Here is a 16764-nt window from a genome sequence, read left to right as displayed (position 1 = left end):
CCTCAAGGTAAAGAGTGCACTGTGGAAGGACCCCTCGTGAACTCTCCAACGCCGCCTGCAACCACTCTGTGCAGGCCCCCTCAACAGCGAATTCTGCGGGACAAAGAACAGTGATACCCCAAAGACCCTCTGCACCCGCACGCCCCAACCTGGAAAGAAGGACCAAAGGTGTCCCACAGCATCGCAAGAGCCGAAGCCACTCATTGGATTCACAGAACTGACCTCTCAGTCCCAACCTGCAGCCTCTTTGTGACTGGAACAATCCTAATTGGATTGCGTTGGGCACTCAAAGCAGTTTTCACCACTGTACCCGGCCAGCTTCGTGATGCTGGGGCTGACCTGCTGGGGCTGTCTTGGACCTTGCACCTAGCTCACCTTTAATCAAGGAGACTAGACCCGCAAGTCCCTGCAAAGAACTGGTGTGCCGCATATATTTTTCTTCCCAGAGGGTAACATTGCAGCCTTTGAAAATTGCACTGTGTTGACTCTTTAAATGCAAAAGAATTTCTCTTGCAAAACGTGCTTACCTGATCGTATTTATTCTGGTGGCTAAATATATATAAAGATATGCATTACTTTTATAAATTGGTACAGATCTCCATATTGAGTCGTGTGTGCCATTTATTGACTATTGTGTGTATTGGTGAATGTCTAACACTTCCCTCTGATAAGCCTAAGGCTGCAAGACAACACTACCCCCCCCCCCCCCCCCCCCCAAATAAAGAGCCAGCTTCCGACATAGGTACTTTCTAGTCAACATTTAGAAACACAGGAGATCATAATAACATGGGAGACCTGACGGCTAAAAACTCAATTGAAGGAAGAAATATCTGGGAAAGGGAGAAGATCTCTAAAAATAATTAAAAATATAAACCATTCTTGAATTTTTATCAAGCCAGTGTGGACAGAAAGCTATTTCTGATTAAAAATCAAAGCAAGCATTGGCAAAGTCAATAGGTCTCATCTTGTTAACACTGACTATATACTGTATAAAGTTACAGCAATCGCAACAATGCTACAATAAGAAATGATGGCGTGCAAATTGTAAAGAGGGGGTGAACGTATATGCATCAACACATTAAGCAATAGGCGTGTGCCTAAGGACTGACTAGGTGGCCAGGCTATTTCTTTTTTTATTTACATTCTAAGATGGCGGATGCCACTTGGAGCATTGAATAAAAAAGTGGAAGCTGCCTGGCCCTTACACCAGGGGGTAAAAAAAGGAAAATGCTACTTACCAGTATGCATCTGTTCTTGGCATGTAGAGCTGCACAGTTGTACACTATGCATAGATCGCCATCTGGGGTTGGGCTCGGATGCTTGCACGTTGTTGTTGTCTCGGAAGAGTCTTTTGTAGTCACGAGATAGGTGACCCCTCCCTTGGACGATAGAATGCACAGGCATCGACTCTATCCTCAGATTTTTTTTCGCCATAATGGGAAATGGAGTCAGTAAGAAGTAAGATGTCCATGTGAATGTATCTAATCAAGATAATACTGGAACAGATATAGGTTCCGGGGAGGCGGGTGGGCGTGTACAACTCTGCAGCTCTACATGCCAAGAACAGATGCATACTGGCAAGTAGCATTTTCCGTTCGAGGCATACAAGCTGCATATTGTACACTATGCATAGACTGTACAGCAGGGTCTCCCCTACCAGTGGTCACCTGTATCTGCTGTAGTAGTTTGAAAAAGTGTTTTAAGAACAGCCTGGCCTACAGAAGCTTGTTGCTTAGCCTGCACATCAACACAATAGTGTTTGGTGAAGGTGTGTGGTATAGACCATGTTGCTGCTTTGCAGATGTCATCCAAGGGAATGTTCCCCAAGAATGCCATGGAAGCCCCTAGTTTGCGTAGGGGGATTTGTCAATGTGTGTTTGGCCTTATGATAGCATATTTGAATGCATTTTACTATCCATCTCGCGATCCCAGCTTTGGAGATGGGGTTACCTTTATGAGGTGGGGAGAAGGTTACAAACAGTTGTTTTGTCTTTCTAAAGGGCTTAGTCCTGTCAATGTAATAAAGTAGGGCTCTTTACGTCTAGTGTGTGAAGAGCTCTCTCTGCCACAGTCTGGGTTTTGGCAAGACACCGGTAACTGGACTGGTTAAGATGAAAAGCGGAGATTACTTTGGGAAGGAATTTTGGATTTGTTCTGCGAACCACTTTATTACGATGTATTTGTAAGAATGGTTCTTGTATGGTTAAAGCCTGGATCTCACTTACCCTTCTGAGAGTGGTAATTGCAACAAGGAAAGCTACTTTCCATGCGAGGAACTGAAGTTCACATTTATGTAGAGGTTCAAATGGGGGACCCATGAGCCTGGTAGAACAATGTCTAAATTCCACACCGGAGATGGTGGCAGTCTAGAAGGAATTATTCTTTTAAGGCCCTCCATAAAGGCTTTAATTGTAGGTGCTCTAACTAGTGACAAGTGTTGTCTGTATTGTAAATAGGCAGCAAGTGCTGCTAGATGTAATCGTATGGATGAATATGCTAGATTACATCTTTGCAAGTGTAGCAAATAGCAAATGATGTCTTGGATTGAAGCATCCAGCGGATCAATCTTATTGTTATTGCAGTAGATGACAAATCTTTTCCATTTTGCTGCATAGCAAACTCTAGTAGTAGGGCGTCTGGTTTCTTGAATGATATTCATACAGTCCGGTGGAAGGTTAAGGTAAACTAACTCTAGGACTTCAGGAGTCAGATCGCTAGATTCAGTTGACCTGGATGGAGTGCCTTATCTCTCCATGGTTCTGCGTTAGCAATGTGGGGGAAAGTAGTTTTTGGTGTGGAACTACTGAGTTCCAGTAGTGTTGTGAACCACTGTTGCCGTGCCCATGTGGGAGCCACCAGGATCATCTTGAGAGACTGTTGTCTGAGCTTGTGTACTACTAGGGGAAATCAATGGGAGTGGCGGAAAAGCGTACGCAAATCTGCCTGACCAGTTCATCCATATTGCATTGCCTTTGGACAACGGATGTGGAAACCTGGCGGCGAAGGTTGGGCATTTTGCATTTGCGCGAGTGGTGAACAGATCTATGTCTGGTTGACCCCACATTTGGAAAAATGGTTGAAGAACTTGGGGATGACGTTCTCATTCGTGTATCTGCAGAGTCTGTCGACTTAGCAGATCCGCAATTTGATTGTGAACTCTTGTAAGATGTTCTGCCAGAAGGTATATGTTTTGTGGAATGGCCAATCTCCAAATGATTTTGTGCGAGCTGGGGCAGCTGCAAAGAATGTGTGCCTCTCTGTTTCTGTATGTAATACATGGCTGTCATGTCTGTCCAGACTAGGACAGTCTTGTGCTGTAGATGTACCTGGAATGATTTTAGTGCTAGAAATATTGCCAGTAATTCTAGGTGACTGATGTGGAGCACTTTCTGCTGCGTGGTCCATTTGCCTTGAATGGTGTGGTTTAGGAGATGGGCTCCCCAGCCGGTCAGTGATGCGTCTGCTGTTAGCACTATCTGTGGAAACGGCTCGAGGAACGACCGCCCTTTGGAAAGGTTGTGTGTGTTCAACCACTACAGAGAGCGGTGTGCGGCTGTCCACCAACACCAGATCTGGATGTTGACCTCGAGCCTGGTTCCACTGACGTGCTAGGCATTCCTGCAAGGGGCGCATATGAAGTCTTGCATGAGGTACGATAAAGATGCAAGAGGCAATCATCCCTCTGAGTTGCATGAATACCCTTGCTGGGAGGGAATGCTGTGGTTGAAATCTGGAAATTAGTGTTTGCATACTGGCTGGATTGGGATATGCTAGAGCTCTGGAGGTGTCCAATGTGGCCCCTAGATACTGATGTATGTGGGAGGGCTGAAGATTTGACTTGGGGTAGTTTACTGTGAATCCCAAGTCGTGTAGCAGCTGGATGGTTTGATGAGTGTGATGAACACACTGGTTAAATGACTTGGCTTTTATTAGCCAGTCGTCAAGATATGGAAAGACATGGATTTGTAGTCTTAAGTGTGCTGCTACCACTGCAAGGCATTCTGTGAACACTCTGGGTGCGGTGGTCACCCCAAATGGAAGGACTTTGAACTGATAGTGTTGTCTGTCCACTAGGAACCTTAGATACTTCCTGTGAGCAGGGTGTATGGGAATGTGAAAGTAGGCGTCCTTGAAGTCTAGGGTGGCAAGGAAGTCGCCTTGTTGAATTAGTGGGAGGACCTGTTGGAGAGTGATCATATGTAAATGATCTGATTGGATGTAAACATTGAGGGGTCTGAGGTAGAGTATTGGCTGTGGGATCCCGTCCTTTTTGGGGATTATGAAATACAGAGAGTAAACCCCTGTTCCTTGATACTGTAAAGGAACTAGTTCTATTGCCTGCTTTTGAAGCAGTGAGAGAACCTCTTGTTTTCAGAGCGCGAGGTGTTCCATGGACATTGGACACTGTTTGGGTGGTTTGGTGGGTGGGGTTGCTATAAGTTCCAGGCAGTCACCATACTGGATAATTTGTCTTACCCACTTGTCTGTTGTGATGGATTCCCAGACAGGTAGGAACTGTGAGAGTCTCACTCCGACTGGAGTGGAATGGTCTGGAAGGAGTGGAGGGAAGTCACTGTTTATTATTGGGGGGAGGCACGAGTGTTGTTATTTCCCCTTGTATCCGCCTCTAAAATATCCTCTGTTGAAGGATACTTGCGTGGTGTATTTGTAGGAAGAGGAGGCGGTGTCTGTTCCAATGTTTTTGGATGCTCCTCTATAGAAGGAGCGATGAAAGGAACCACTTGTGGATGGAGACTGTAATGCTCCCCTAGATTTAGCAGTCTCCGTGTCCTTTTTCATCTTCTCTAGAGTGGTGTCTACAGCCGGTCCAAAAAGTTGTTCCTGATTGAACGGCTGGTTGAGCATAGTTATTTGTATATCCTTTTTAAATCCTGAGATGCGTAACCAGGCATGTCGTCTGAGTATCACACTAGTGTTAATGGACCTAGAGGCTGTGTCAGCTGCATCAACGGTACACTTGATTGATGCGTTGGCTATTAATTTGCCTTCTTGAATTAAATCATTTGCCTGGGTTTTGTATTGGTCAGGTAAATGCTGTAATAGGGTTTCTAGTTGGTCATAGTGAGCCCTATCATACCGAGCAAGTAATGCTTGGGTGTTGGCTTTGCGCCAGTGATTAGCAGCTTGAGCAGCAACTCTTTTGCCAGAAGCTTCTAGATCTATTGGGTCATCATAATCGTCCCAATCGTCCTGTGGTATGTCCGTGTTGTCATCAGGGTCAGTGAAAGGGTCATTGTTGCCCCCCCCCCCCCCCCCACCCCCTAAATCATAATTGTCATCCTGCGGTGGTGGAAGTTTTGGAGGCTGTGGAGGGGAGACCGGCTTAGGAGAAAGAACAGGCTCATGAGGAAGGACAGGAGAAGAGGGTCATACAGGTGAAGTGGCACAGTCTTTTTTGGGGGTCTATATGGAGTTTATTGTGCTTCGGATCGACAGGATCCGGTTGAAAAAGTTCTTCCTCCTCGGTAATCGCTTTCGGCGCCGACTTCTTTGGGTCCAAGCGGGGTTTTGATTTCTGCTCCAAGGACTTAGGAGGTGGTTTGGGGTCCTTTGGCTTTGCTATGAAGACGGAAATCTTTTCGATTCGGAAGGCTTTGGTTTCGGATCCGATGGCTTTACTTTCTGCGTTGAGGTAGTCGGTGCTGACTTCTTTTTGGGAGTAAGATGCTCTCCCGCCTTCGGTGCCGAAGGCACCTGCGGGACACTGAGATACGGTTTGCTTGGTCCCGAACTACCGGAAGGCTTGTCCTTTATCTTCGGAGCCGGGCCCGGGGCTTCTGAAGCCTGTTTTCGGTCACGACTGGGGCCAGCACACAAAGTCTTGACCAGTGCCTTCTTTTTTTCGGGTGGAGTTGGGGTAGGGGCAGTTGTACTCACTCGTTGAGTCATCTGCTTCGGACACGATTGCCAGGTCCTCAGAATCCTCCTCCGGGACATCGGGGCCTTCATCGAAGATGTCCACTGGTGCCGGAGCTGCTCCATGATGTGTCGTCAGGCCCGGCTATCACGGATGGTTTTCTTGGATCGAAAAGAGGCGCAGGCCTGGCAATTGCTCTCGTCGTGCTCGGGCGAGAGACACAGGTTACAGACCTTGTGATGGTCACTGTGTGGGAATTTCGCTCCACGCTGTGGGCATTTTTTGAAGGGAGTCCTTTCCATGAGCTGTGGGCCCGGATGGCGTCGATAGGCCCAACGGCCCGCATCGATTGGAATAGAGTAGCTCAGATGCACGAAGATCACGCGATCGAAAACAATACCGTCGAGTTGTAGATAGTTTGCGCGTCGAAAAGGTTTGGAGAATAAGGTGCCGAACCGGAGTGCAAAGGTTACATTCGAACCCAATTGCGGAAAAAACATCCTGAAGATTGAGTCGATGCCCCTGCGCACTATCGTCCAAGGGAGGAGTCACCTATCTCATGACTACAAAAGACTCTTCCAAGACAACAACAACAATGTGCAAGCATCCAAGCCCAACACCAGATGGCGATCTATGCATAGTGTACAATCTGCAGCTCATATGCCTCGAACAAGTATTTTAGGGAGCACAAAGGGTGGGGGAGTTACAAAGTGGTGGTGGATGGGGGGGAGCGAGTGGGAGAGGCAATATTTAGGACTTGAGGAGGGAGGATTTACTAAATTATAAAAAGATAACAGGGGTAGGAAGAAGGGAACACAGAGTGCTTGGGGTGAGAATAGAACAGAAGAGCAGCAGAGGAGGTAGAGCTGAAGTGGATACAGACGGGAGCAACATGCAAGGGAGAGGAAGGGCACAAGGGAGAAAGACAGAAAAATAGAAAGTCATGAAAGCGAAAGAAAAAAAAGTTGTTCGCTACATGTGAGCCGTGGAAAGATAGTAGTCCACTAATCAAAAGGATGGCAAAAAGGCTATGCTCCAACAGAGGGCCAGACTCAATAAAAAGTAAGGCAAGCAAGTAAACAAGTAAGCAATGGATGTGCTCTAAAACTACTGTTTTTACTAAGGCTCACAAGCAGCTTTCACTTAGTGACTGCAAAGCAAGACCTAAAAATGCAGAGAGGTGTGTGCCTTAAGAGCAGAGAAGTTTGAAATTTAATAAGCTTTATTTAAACCCTAAATAAAAAGGCATGATTTAAATAGCTAAAACACCTATACAGAAAAACGTACATCTGATGGACTTCCGTCTGTGTCCCATCTGAAATAAAAAATAGAAAATGTTAACAAAATCAAAATGTTTATAGTAGCCACCTTCATATATATCAAATGTTTACAGAGCTTGCAGTGATATATATACATACATATATACACAAACACATTATCTACTGGCGGTTGCCAGTAGATAGTTATAGTTAGAACCGTGTTTCCATAGGAAATCTCAAAATTCTATTTTGAATAACTTTGGCGCCGGTTGACGAATCTTCGCGAAATTTTCAAAACTAATGGGGCGCTCCGCTCAGCTCCTACCCTGAAAGTCTCGGGGGGATTCGTCAAGCGGGGGCCGAGAAAAAAGGGGGGTTCCAAAACGCGTTTTCCCCATGCATTTTCCCATAGGACCTTTAGTCGAAGGTACAGCCCGAACGGCTGAACAGAATTACTTGAAATTTGGCAGAGAGGTAGTCCTCAGGTCAGGGATGTGCCTTTTGCATATATGGAGTCAATCTGTTCAGTAGTTCCTAAGAAAATTGCAGTTAAAAGCACATACATATCTATAGCCGCGCACCGTGCGTGCACCCCAACGTGCGCGAGCGTAATTCTGATTGGTTGTTACATGTCAGTCAACGTTCGAATCGGTCGAAATCAGGAAGTGTCGGTCGCCATTTTGTTTGTTTTCAGTGCGAGAGTGGAAAAGGAAGGTGGCGAACGTGAAAAGGGGGCAGGGTAGAGAGTTCCTGACCCCCTAGCCTTTGTCAGGGGGTCCCTGGAGGACCCTGAAGGCAGAAAAAACAATTTTTTTAAAAAAAAAATTTAATCGCGGGGGTGCATACGGTGAAAAGCCATTAAAAAAAATATACGTAGTTTATTGAAAAAATATATTAAAAAAAATATACATAACTTAGCATTGAAAAAAACGTACAAATTCACTGAAAAGACCATAGGTTTCACAAACGTTATAGTTAGGAATTAGCATTTAAAAAACCTTGCAAATTCACTTAAAAAACCATAGGTTTCACACATGTTATAGTTAGGTGGATATTTCACTCGTAAAAAACCAAAGAAATTCCACCGTTATAGTGAGTTCAGATAACTAACTCGCGCGACCGCCACTCTATCACAAGGATGATGTCATCAGTGATGTCAAGAGTGATGCCACTGACCATGTCATGAGTGATGTAATATGTGAAGTCATGAGCAGAGGATTGCGGGCGCGCGAGTTATAGTTATCTGAACTAACTATAACGGTGGAATTTCATTGGTTTTTTACGAGTGAAATATCCACCTAACTATAACGTGTGAAACCTAGGTTTTTTTTAAGTGAATTTGCAAGGTTTTTTTAAATGCTAATTCCCAACTATAACGTGTGTGAAACCTATGGTTTTTTCAGTGAATATATATATACATATACACACACACATACAAATATGTATATAAATATATATGCACTGAACAAAACCAAGGTTACGTTCTAGTTAGGCTCAGCTTCCACGCTTACAAAGCCAATGAAATTCAGCAGTTCTAGTTACTTGAGCTAACTATAGCTTACGCCCCCACAATGTACTGCTTATGACCTCCCAAATTACATCACTCAAGACCTCATCTAGTGAATGGGAGTGTTTTCTAAGTTTGATTGTGAAACATTAAGCTACTAAAAAGTCACATTAGCATACTAGGTGTACTACTAATGAATGACACTACTAGTAACATATGTGAGTGGCTGTGTGAGTGTGTATCGTATGGATGTTTGAGTCGCTGTATAGGTGTCAGTGGGTGTGTAAGTAGCTGTGTGGGTAAGTGAGTGGCTGTATGCGCGAGTGGGTGTGGCTGTATGGGCAAGTGAGTGGGTGCGTGAGTCACTGGGGCGAGTAAGAATGGATGTATGAGTGAGAGACTGGAGTGAGTGACTGGATGTTTGAGAGGCTGTATGGTTACGTGAGTTGGTGTGAGTGGCTGTACTGGAGAGTGAGTGTGTGTGAATAGGTGTGTAGGGGAGCATGAGTGCTTTTATAGGCGAGTGAGTGCCTGCGTTATGTTGTATGGGTGAGTGAGAGGGTGTATGAGTGGCTGTAAAGGTGAGTGGCTGTAAGGGTGTGTGTGTGCACATACTTGTATGGGTCTGTGAATGGGTATGTGATTGGTTGTGTAGTTGTATGAGAGCTTGTAAGAGGGTGTGTGAGTAGTTCTGCGGATGAGGTCATCAGTGATGTCATTTGAGATGATCAGTTATATCACTGACCATGTCATGAGTGAGGCAATACGTGAGGTTATAAGCAGTGTATTGCATTGTGGAGGCGTAAGTTATAGTTGGCTCAGGTAACCATAACTGCTGTATTTTTACTGTTTTTGGGTGAGTGAAATCTTAGCTTAACTATAAAGTCTCTGTAACCTTTGGTTTTTTTCAGTGAATTTCTAAGGTTTTTTTTAATTCTATTTTCTAACAATATCGTCCCCGATACCTTTAGTTTTTTAAATGGTTTTCAGCGTTTTTAAACATTTTATTTTCTTTAAAATTTGAGAATGGGTATGTGAGTGGCTGTATAGGTCAGTGAGTGGGTGTATGAGTATCTCAATGGGTGTCTGAGTGGTTGAGGGTGTCTGAGTGTGTGTGTGTGTGACTGGGTCCTTGAGCCTCGGAGTGGGCCTGCAAGTGGGTGTGTGGTGTTTAAGTAGGTGTCTTAGTCTCTGACAGGGTCTGTGAGTAGACGCAGGAGTCTCAGTGGATCTCTGAGTGGGTGCATGAGTGTGAGTAGATGTGTGAGTGGATGCATCACTCTGAGTGGGTCTGTAAGTGGGTGTGTGAATCAGCGTATCTGTGAGTGGATCTATGAATCTTTGAATGGGTCTATGAGTAGGAGTCTCTAAGTAAGTGGGTGGGTGCATGAAAGTCAGAGTGGTTCTGAGCGTGGGTGTGAGTCTCTGAAAGGGTCTGTGTGCAGACGCACAAGTCTTAGTAGGTCTTTGAGTGGGTATATTAGAGTCTGAATGAGTGACTGTCAGAATGTCATGAATCTGCGAGTGGATGCATGAGTGTCTGTTAGGGTCTCAGTGAGTGCATGAGAATACGTATGGGTCTCAGAGTAAGTGCATGAGTATCTGAGCATATCTGCGAGTGAATGAGTCAGTCTGAGTGGGTGCATGAATTTGAGTGGGTCTATGAGTGGGTATATGAGTGAGTGTGCGCGTCACTCAGAGTAGCATCCTTCAGTGGGTGTGTGAGCGCCTAAGTGAAACTTGGGGCGGGTGTACAAATTCACGAATATCATAAGTGGGGGGGGGGGGGGGGGTTCCTCTAACACCGCTATATTCTGCTCATGCGGTCAGGGCACCTGCAACCTGATCCCTTATACCACTTACTACCATTTGGTTTGAACTACGGGGTCCTGCTACGATGAGATAAATGGCAGCCGCAACTCTCCGCTCAAGTTGCAGACTGCCAATCATGGCATTCCTGTTGGTGTGCACATTTGTGATTAATTGCGAAATCCTTGCAAATTAGCCCCAATTCCAGATATACAAATTTGGATTCCCTTAAATTTCTCAACAGCTACTTAACGGATCTACACCAGGTAACGGAGTGAGATCTGCAAATCAAAGCCTACCTTCCTGCCAAATCTGGTGCAATTCATTCCAGCAGTTAGGGCTGCAGTTGTGTCTAAAGCTCCTATAAGAATTAGCATTGGAAAAGCACTCCCTCCCCCCCACCCTTTCTCATCCACCCCCCCCCCCCCCCCCCCCACTTTACCTAAAGATTTTCCAGGTGCAAGAAGAATCACAAGACAGTTTTTTGGGGTAAAATCTAAAGATTAGCGATATATATATCTATATCCAAAGGTTACAGGGATGCTATCGTTAAGCTGACTTATCACTCGTACTAAACCAGATAAATTCAGCAGTTATAGTAAGCTAAACTAACTATAACTTGAGCGCCGCAATCCACTGCTTACGACCTTACATATTAAATCACTCATGACATGGTCAGTGACATCACTGATTTCAAACAGTGACAGTGTTTTTTAAATATTTATGAGTTAAATATATACATCAAGGTGTACGACTGCCTTTATCGATGACTCAAAGGTGGGCAAGGTTCGGGGTTGCCCCTAAATACTAAATTTAGGGGCATTCCAGGTAGGTACAGGTATGTACATGTTGGGACAAACCGGCATCTTCCTCGGGGTGGGTACACTCCCTATTATGGCACCCTCGGGGGGGGGGGGGGGGGGGGGGGGGTAACCTTACTCTGGTTGGATGGGTCCCCCCCCATCTTTAAGATGGCAGGGACTTAGTTGTGCTTCGCCTCATCTCCCCCACCTGAGGGGTTGGTAAAGGTGAGCACACCTCTCCTCCTATCTTGGTTTTTGCTGCTGGTTCTCCCGCACAAAGTCGGGGTAAGAACCGGTGGGGGCCAGTTTGGGTAAGCTCACAAAAGCAGCAAGCCTTTGAAGCTTCCCCATCGTGGACCCTGCCCATCCTGGGGGAAGGAGGCTTATCACCTTGACCCAGGATGTCTTTGTTTCAGGACACCGAGAGCGCCTCCTGGCTGGGTGGGTTTTGTCAACTGGAGGACTTTGGGGCCCGAGACAGGATTGGGATATGCAAGGTCACAGATGTGTGGGCGTCAAACCACAGGTTACCTTTATGCATTTTTCAGGGAGATTGTAATCCACACGTTACAGTTTCCACTATTTGCAATTAAGAAAGGCACTAGAGACATACAAAGAATCCTAACCCAGTGCCGACATTAACCCCAGCAGCTAAACTTACAATAGAAAGGCTAGAAGCCAAGGGTATCTACATGTTACATAAAGCACTAGTAATAAATTCCCCAGAACCTCTCCAGGTACTTGGGTAACAATGGGAGCAAGATGTAGGCACACTGGAGAATGAAGATTGGATGGGGGCAAAGATGGTGCCCTGACAGACATTTCAGCATGGCTGCCCTTAACACACTGCCCTGTCACCCCTACAGTACCCAGGTCCATTCCTGGGCACTGTAAGTGCAGTGCTGCCATTGAGAGTATATGGTGCTGGGAGGTCGTCATCACAAACTCCACAGCACCATAATGGCTACACTGAAGACTGCGAAGTTTGGTATCAAACTTCTCAGCACATTAAACTCACACTGATGCCAGTGTGGGATTTAATGTAAAATGCACGACAGAGGGCATCTTAGAGATGCCCTCTGAAACTAACCAACAACCAGCGTCCTGACTGAAAGGCTGCCTAGGCTGCCACCCAGCAGACATGTTGCTGGACCCCTGGGTAGAGAGCCATCCACTCTCTTGGGCCTGCAACAATGCACATCCTGGGCGACGTTCTAGGTCTCCTCCCCCAGGATGGGCAGGGGAAGCATCAAAGGCATGCCGCCTTCATGAGCTTCTCCAGGCCACTTGCTGTACTCAGCAACTGTCCCCCACCGGTTCCCAATCCCACTCTGGCGGAAACCCATAGTGAGGAAAGGGGGTGTGCTAGCCTCTGCCAACCCCACCCCTCAGGTAGGGGAGGCGAGGTGAAGCACAACTCCGGGCTCTTGCCATCTTGAGGATGGTGAGTCCTACCCAATCAGGACAAGGCTCCTGCCCCCCTCCCACTGGAGAGTGGCAGGGTAGGAGTGTACCCACCCCAGGGAAGGGACCCATTGGTCCCTGCCCTTCACCTACCTGTAACGCCCCTAAATTTAGTATTTAGGGGCACCCTGAACCTTCCTTCCTCCGATCCCGAATCTGAAAGAAGCAAGAAGAAAGAAGACCTGCCGTGCAGCTGCTAACAAGAGGAAGACACACACTGACTTGGCCCCAGCCCTACAGGCCTGTCGACCCTCGAACCTGCTAAACCCCGGCGTCTCCAGTGGTCAGCAACCTCGAAAACCCCGGAGGACCTGACTGCCTTGCTCCTCTTAAAGACAGACTTCCGCGAGCAGAGGTTCTGCTCAAAGCAACTAACAAACACCTGGTGTCAGCCAGGAACCTCGAATCCTGCACACACTGCACCCGCCGAGCCTGGTCTGTGCCTGAGTGGACAAAGACCACGAGGAAGCCCCCCCCCCCCCCCCCCCCCCGGCGACTGTGACCAAGAATCCAGCACCTAAGGACCCTCCTCGACGCTCCTGACGATGCCTGCAGCCTCAGAACCAGGGACCCCTCCAACCGCGACCAGCAGAGGATATGATTTCCCGACGCGTAAAGACACCCCTGCACCCGGCGCCCTGTGGCCCCCTATGCCCAGCTCCTGGGTGCCTACCTAACCTACAGCTTCCCAACTTACCTCTCGAAGTGGTGGTCACACCTCAAGAATCTCGGTCCCCGAGCTTGCAGCCTTTGTTCATCTGGTAGCTTCTCCATTGAAATACATGGAGCACCCGACAGCTCAAAAGCAACCTGCACCCAGCCGCCCAAGTGCACCCATCAACCAAAGGCCCCCTGCCCGTCATAGGCTAACAATATGCCTAACTCTCTCTGCACCCAGCTGCCCCAGTGCCGCTGAAGGTGTATCAACTGTACCTACCTGACCCAGGGAGACCCCCGAGTCAATGCCCAGAACCTTAACTCTGCCAGTCGAGTACTTACCTGAATGTCGATAACCTACATTTTCTCCATAGGGTAACATGGACTGGTTTCACTTGAAATTTCTTCTAAGTGTCGAGTTTTGAAACTTTAAAATATTCACTCAAAATCAGCCGATCAACGAAAACGAAATTACTCACCTTTTATCATCAGATGCCAGTGCTGGATCTTGGTGCCCAGCACTGACCCAAAAAATAATTACAACTGCGCTTACCGATAACTTGATTTTCCTCCATGGGATAACATTGCCTGGTTTTTACCAGAAATTCTTCTAAGTGTCGATTTTTGAAACATACAAATATTCCTTAAGAGTCGCCTGTGTAACAAAAACGATTTCTTTCAACTGTTTACAGGAAATGCACCAGGGTTGAATCCAGGATCCAACCCTGAGTTAGAAAATCATACGCAAAGTAATCAAAATTGCATTTACTTAAAAATCCCCATTGAGCTCAAAGTTATAATTGTGTTTGAAGTGTGTTGCCTATTGCAACAACTGTAACTATTGCACTTAAAAGTCTATTGCTATTTGAAAGTATTCAACTAGAGCATCTTATTCTGAGAAAGTATTTTGATACCTATTGTTGGTTCTAAAATAAAACAATCATATTTTTATATACAAAACCATTGGCCTAGAGTTCAGTTCTTGAGTGTGTGAGACCATTTGCTGACCCAGTGTGTACAACAAATGCTATACACGGTCCTCTGATACTTCCTTAATGCTCGACCAAGCTACCACTTTAGAGAGTAAGGTTATATCCAACTTTAACCTCTCCCAAACATCTGGGGACTGTGGCCTCTCTACACCCTGTACCTTACCTTGGTACAGTTTCTTACAGGGTGCTAGATCCTAACGATTTGAAATGTGGTACAAGCAGAGGCAAATTTTTATACGTTATGTGGGAGTGTCCAGCTACAAAATCATGTTGGTCCCATTTATTTGAAACTCCTGAGGCTATGATGTGCATCCCTGTTGAAAGCATCCAACATTATCGATCCTTGAGGAATTAATTGGACAAGGGCATGCTGGGTAGAATAGGGCTAGTGGTGGCTAAAAGGGATACTGCCCTACATTGGTAGACCTCAATAGCCATCAATGTCAGAATGCTGAAGAAGCATAGTTGGACTACTGTGAGTTGGCTGATGAGTGTCTACAAGTCAAGGGGTTGTCCTCACAAACATCTTAAGGTTTGGGGGTACATGGAGGCACCATTCTGCCAACGTGAACTCGGCACTCACAGCTGCTGATGCGGTTGTGTGGGACCTGCAAGAGGCCATGGGTCATGAAGATGACAATTAACAGGATGATGTCCAACTAACTTCACTTAGTCTAATTAGGGGGTGGGAGTGCATTCAACCGTGCTGCATTGTTTCCTCATTTTCTTGCTGGTCTGTTAAGTAAACTTGATGAATCAGTCAAGTCTTAAAAAGTGTCAAATAGATTTTTAAAAAAATTCTTAATCAAGATTAAACAAAAATCATTGACGTGAATAAAAGTCACAAGTATACAAAAAGAAGATGCTTGAATTAATCTCACGCATTTACCTTTTTTTTCTCTTTAATGCCTCTGGAAACTCACGAGGAAAAGCTAGAACGTGGTAGAGAAACACATTTTTTTATATTAGATGGATACACAAAAGCAAATTTTGGCAGTGCAACAAAGCACTGAAGCGGAGTAGTTGAGAATTCAGAAAAAACAAACAGAAAAGAGATCTAGGACAGGGAGTTTTAGAAAACTAACTTGAATAAGCCTCCCCTCAAGTAAAGGCTACAGCTTAAAATGTGCTTTGAATTATATAGAATAGATGTTGTAGAGAAAGTGCTAGTGCAATAGTGATTCATTTAAAAGTCAAAAGGGACAGTGACAACATCAATTTGCAGAATAAAGCACAGAGTAGAATTAGAACACTTACAATCTCCTGGTTCACCTTTCAAAAGTGGTTCAACCTAAAAGTGATAAAACACAGGTACAAGAAACAGTGAATCATCATTGGTCATGGAAGTTGAAGCTTAGTGTTAATTTTGAAGATGACCACCATAAACCTTCCCCCTCCTCACCCCCCCCCCCGCCCAAAAAAATAAAAATACATCAACACTGTTCACTTGTCCTCCAAACTCTTGTACAAGTATGGCCAATTTGGCATTCTCTGAATGATTGTGCACTTCACTTTTAATGGATCTCTTGCAGCACTGTAAAGTGCATAGCATACATTGCAGATATGTTTTTTTGGGTTCATATAGCTTGACATCCTGTGGTTATTTCAAGATTGGCACTTTCAAAACCTACAGAAAGATTCAGGGCCTCATTAGCAGAGTGTAGCCAATATAATCCAGTCAGCGGCCTTTCAGCATTCTGGAGGCATTGCAGGGTTCTGTCACACCCTAAACCACCAAAGTGTCCCAAAAGGAATAAATGGACAACGGAGGAAATGGTTATACATATCTGCTGTTACTGGAAATGTGCTTTCATAGTAGCATGCTCAGATTTACCAAACTGCAAGTGAATCTGGTATTCTGACTTTTGGCCCAGTACTCTTGAAATCCTGAATTTCCGCTGAGATCAAGGACCAAATTTGACCATGAGAACAAGAGCTTGGCTCTGAGGTTAAGTGGGTAACTCCAAAAGCTTACCCTTAACTGACACAAGATTACCTACAGTGAACAGATGAGGCAGAATAACACTTTTGGAAGACAGTGGTTGGACAGGACTATTTCACTGTACAAGAATGAGTACAATGTCTACCATGCATGTCTTGCCCAGACCCTGTGCTGAGAACCTGGTGTGTACAGTGAGTGCTTGTTGTACGAACCGTGTCTGCTAGCAGGACTGCAGGTTTGTGAGAGTTTTGCTGCAGCCAGCAGGATACACTTTGTATGGTCTCTAGTTTTGGCAAGGCACATGCTAGATGGATTGATACTACCTCCCCAAACATGCATGGAGGTGGGCACTGATGAAGACCGGACTACTGTTAGACTATGTGACCCCATGTAGCACGGGATTGCCTATTAGTCCTTCCTGAGCACTGGCATTTGGTTGATGGTGGGGGGAAT

General features: G+C 45.7%; 1 protein-coding gene across 4 annotated transcripts in view; it reads right to left on the bottom strand.

The window, feature by feature from the left end:
• The window catches only part of LOC146822725 (uncharacterized), a 410295-nt gene that overhangs the window by 304704 nt on the left and 88827 nt on the right, over positions 1 to 16764 (bottom strand). For all 4 annotated transcript variants that reach the window (XM_085606916.1, XM_085606918.1, XM_085606915.1 and 1 more), the window contains 3 exons: positions 15627 to 15660; positions 15259 to 15301; positions 7166 to 7193 (listed from right to left, as the gene is read on the bottom strand). In XM_085606916.1, the coding sequence (XP_085463042.1) occupies positions 7166 to 7193; positions 15259 to 15301; positions 15627 to 15660 (105 nt within the window). The remainder of the gene's footprint in view (positions 1 to 7165; positions 7194 to 15258; positions 15302 to 15626; positions 15661 to 16764) is intronic.

This window comes from Triturus cristatus, chromosome 5_2, assembly GCF_964204655.1.
Source record: "Triturus cristatus chromosome 5_2, aTriCri1.1, whole genome shotgun sequence".
Lineage (NCBI taxonomy): Eukaryota > Metazoa > Chordata > Amphibia > Caudata > Salamandridae > Triturus > Triturus cristatus.
This window is presented reverse-complemented; position numbering and strand designations above follow the sequence as displayed.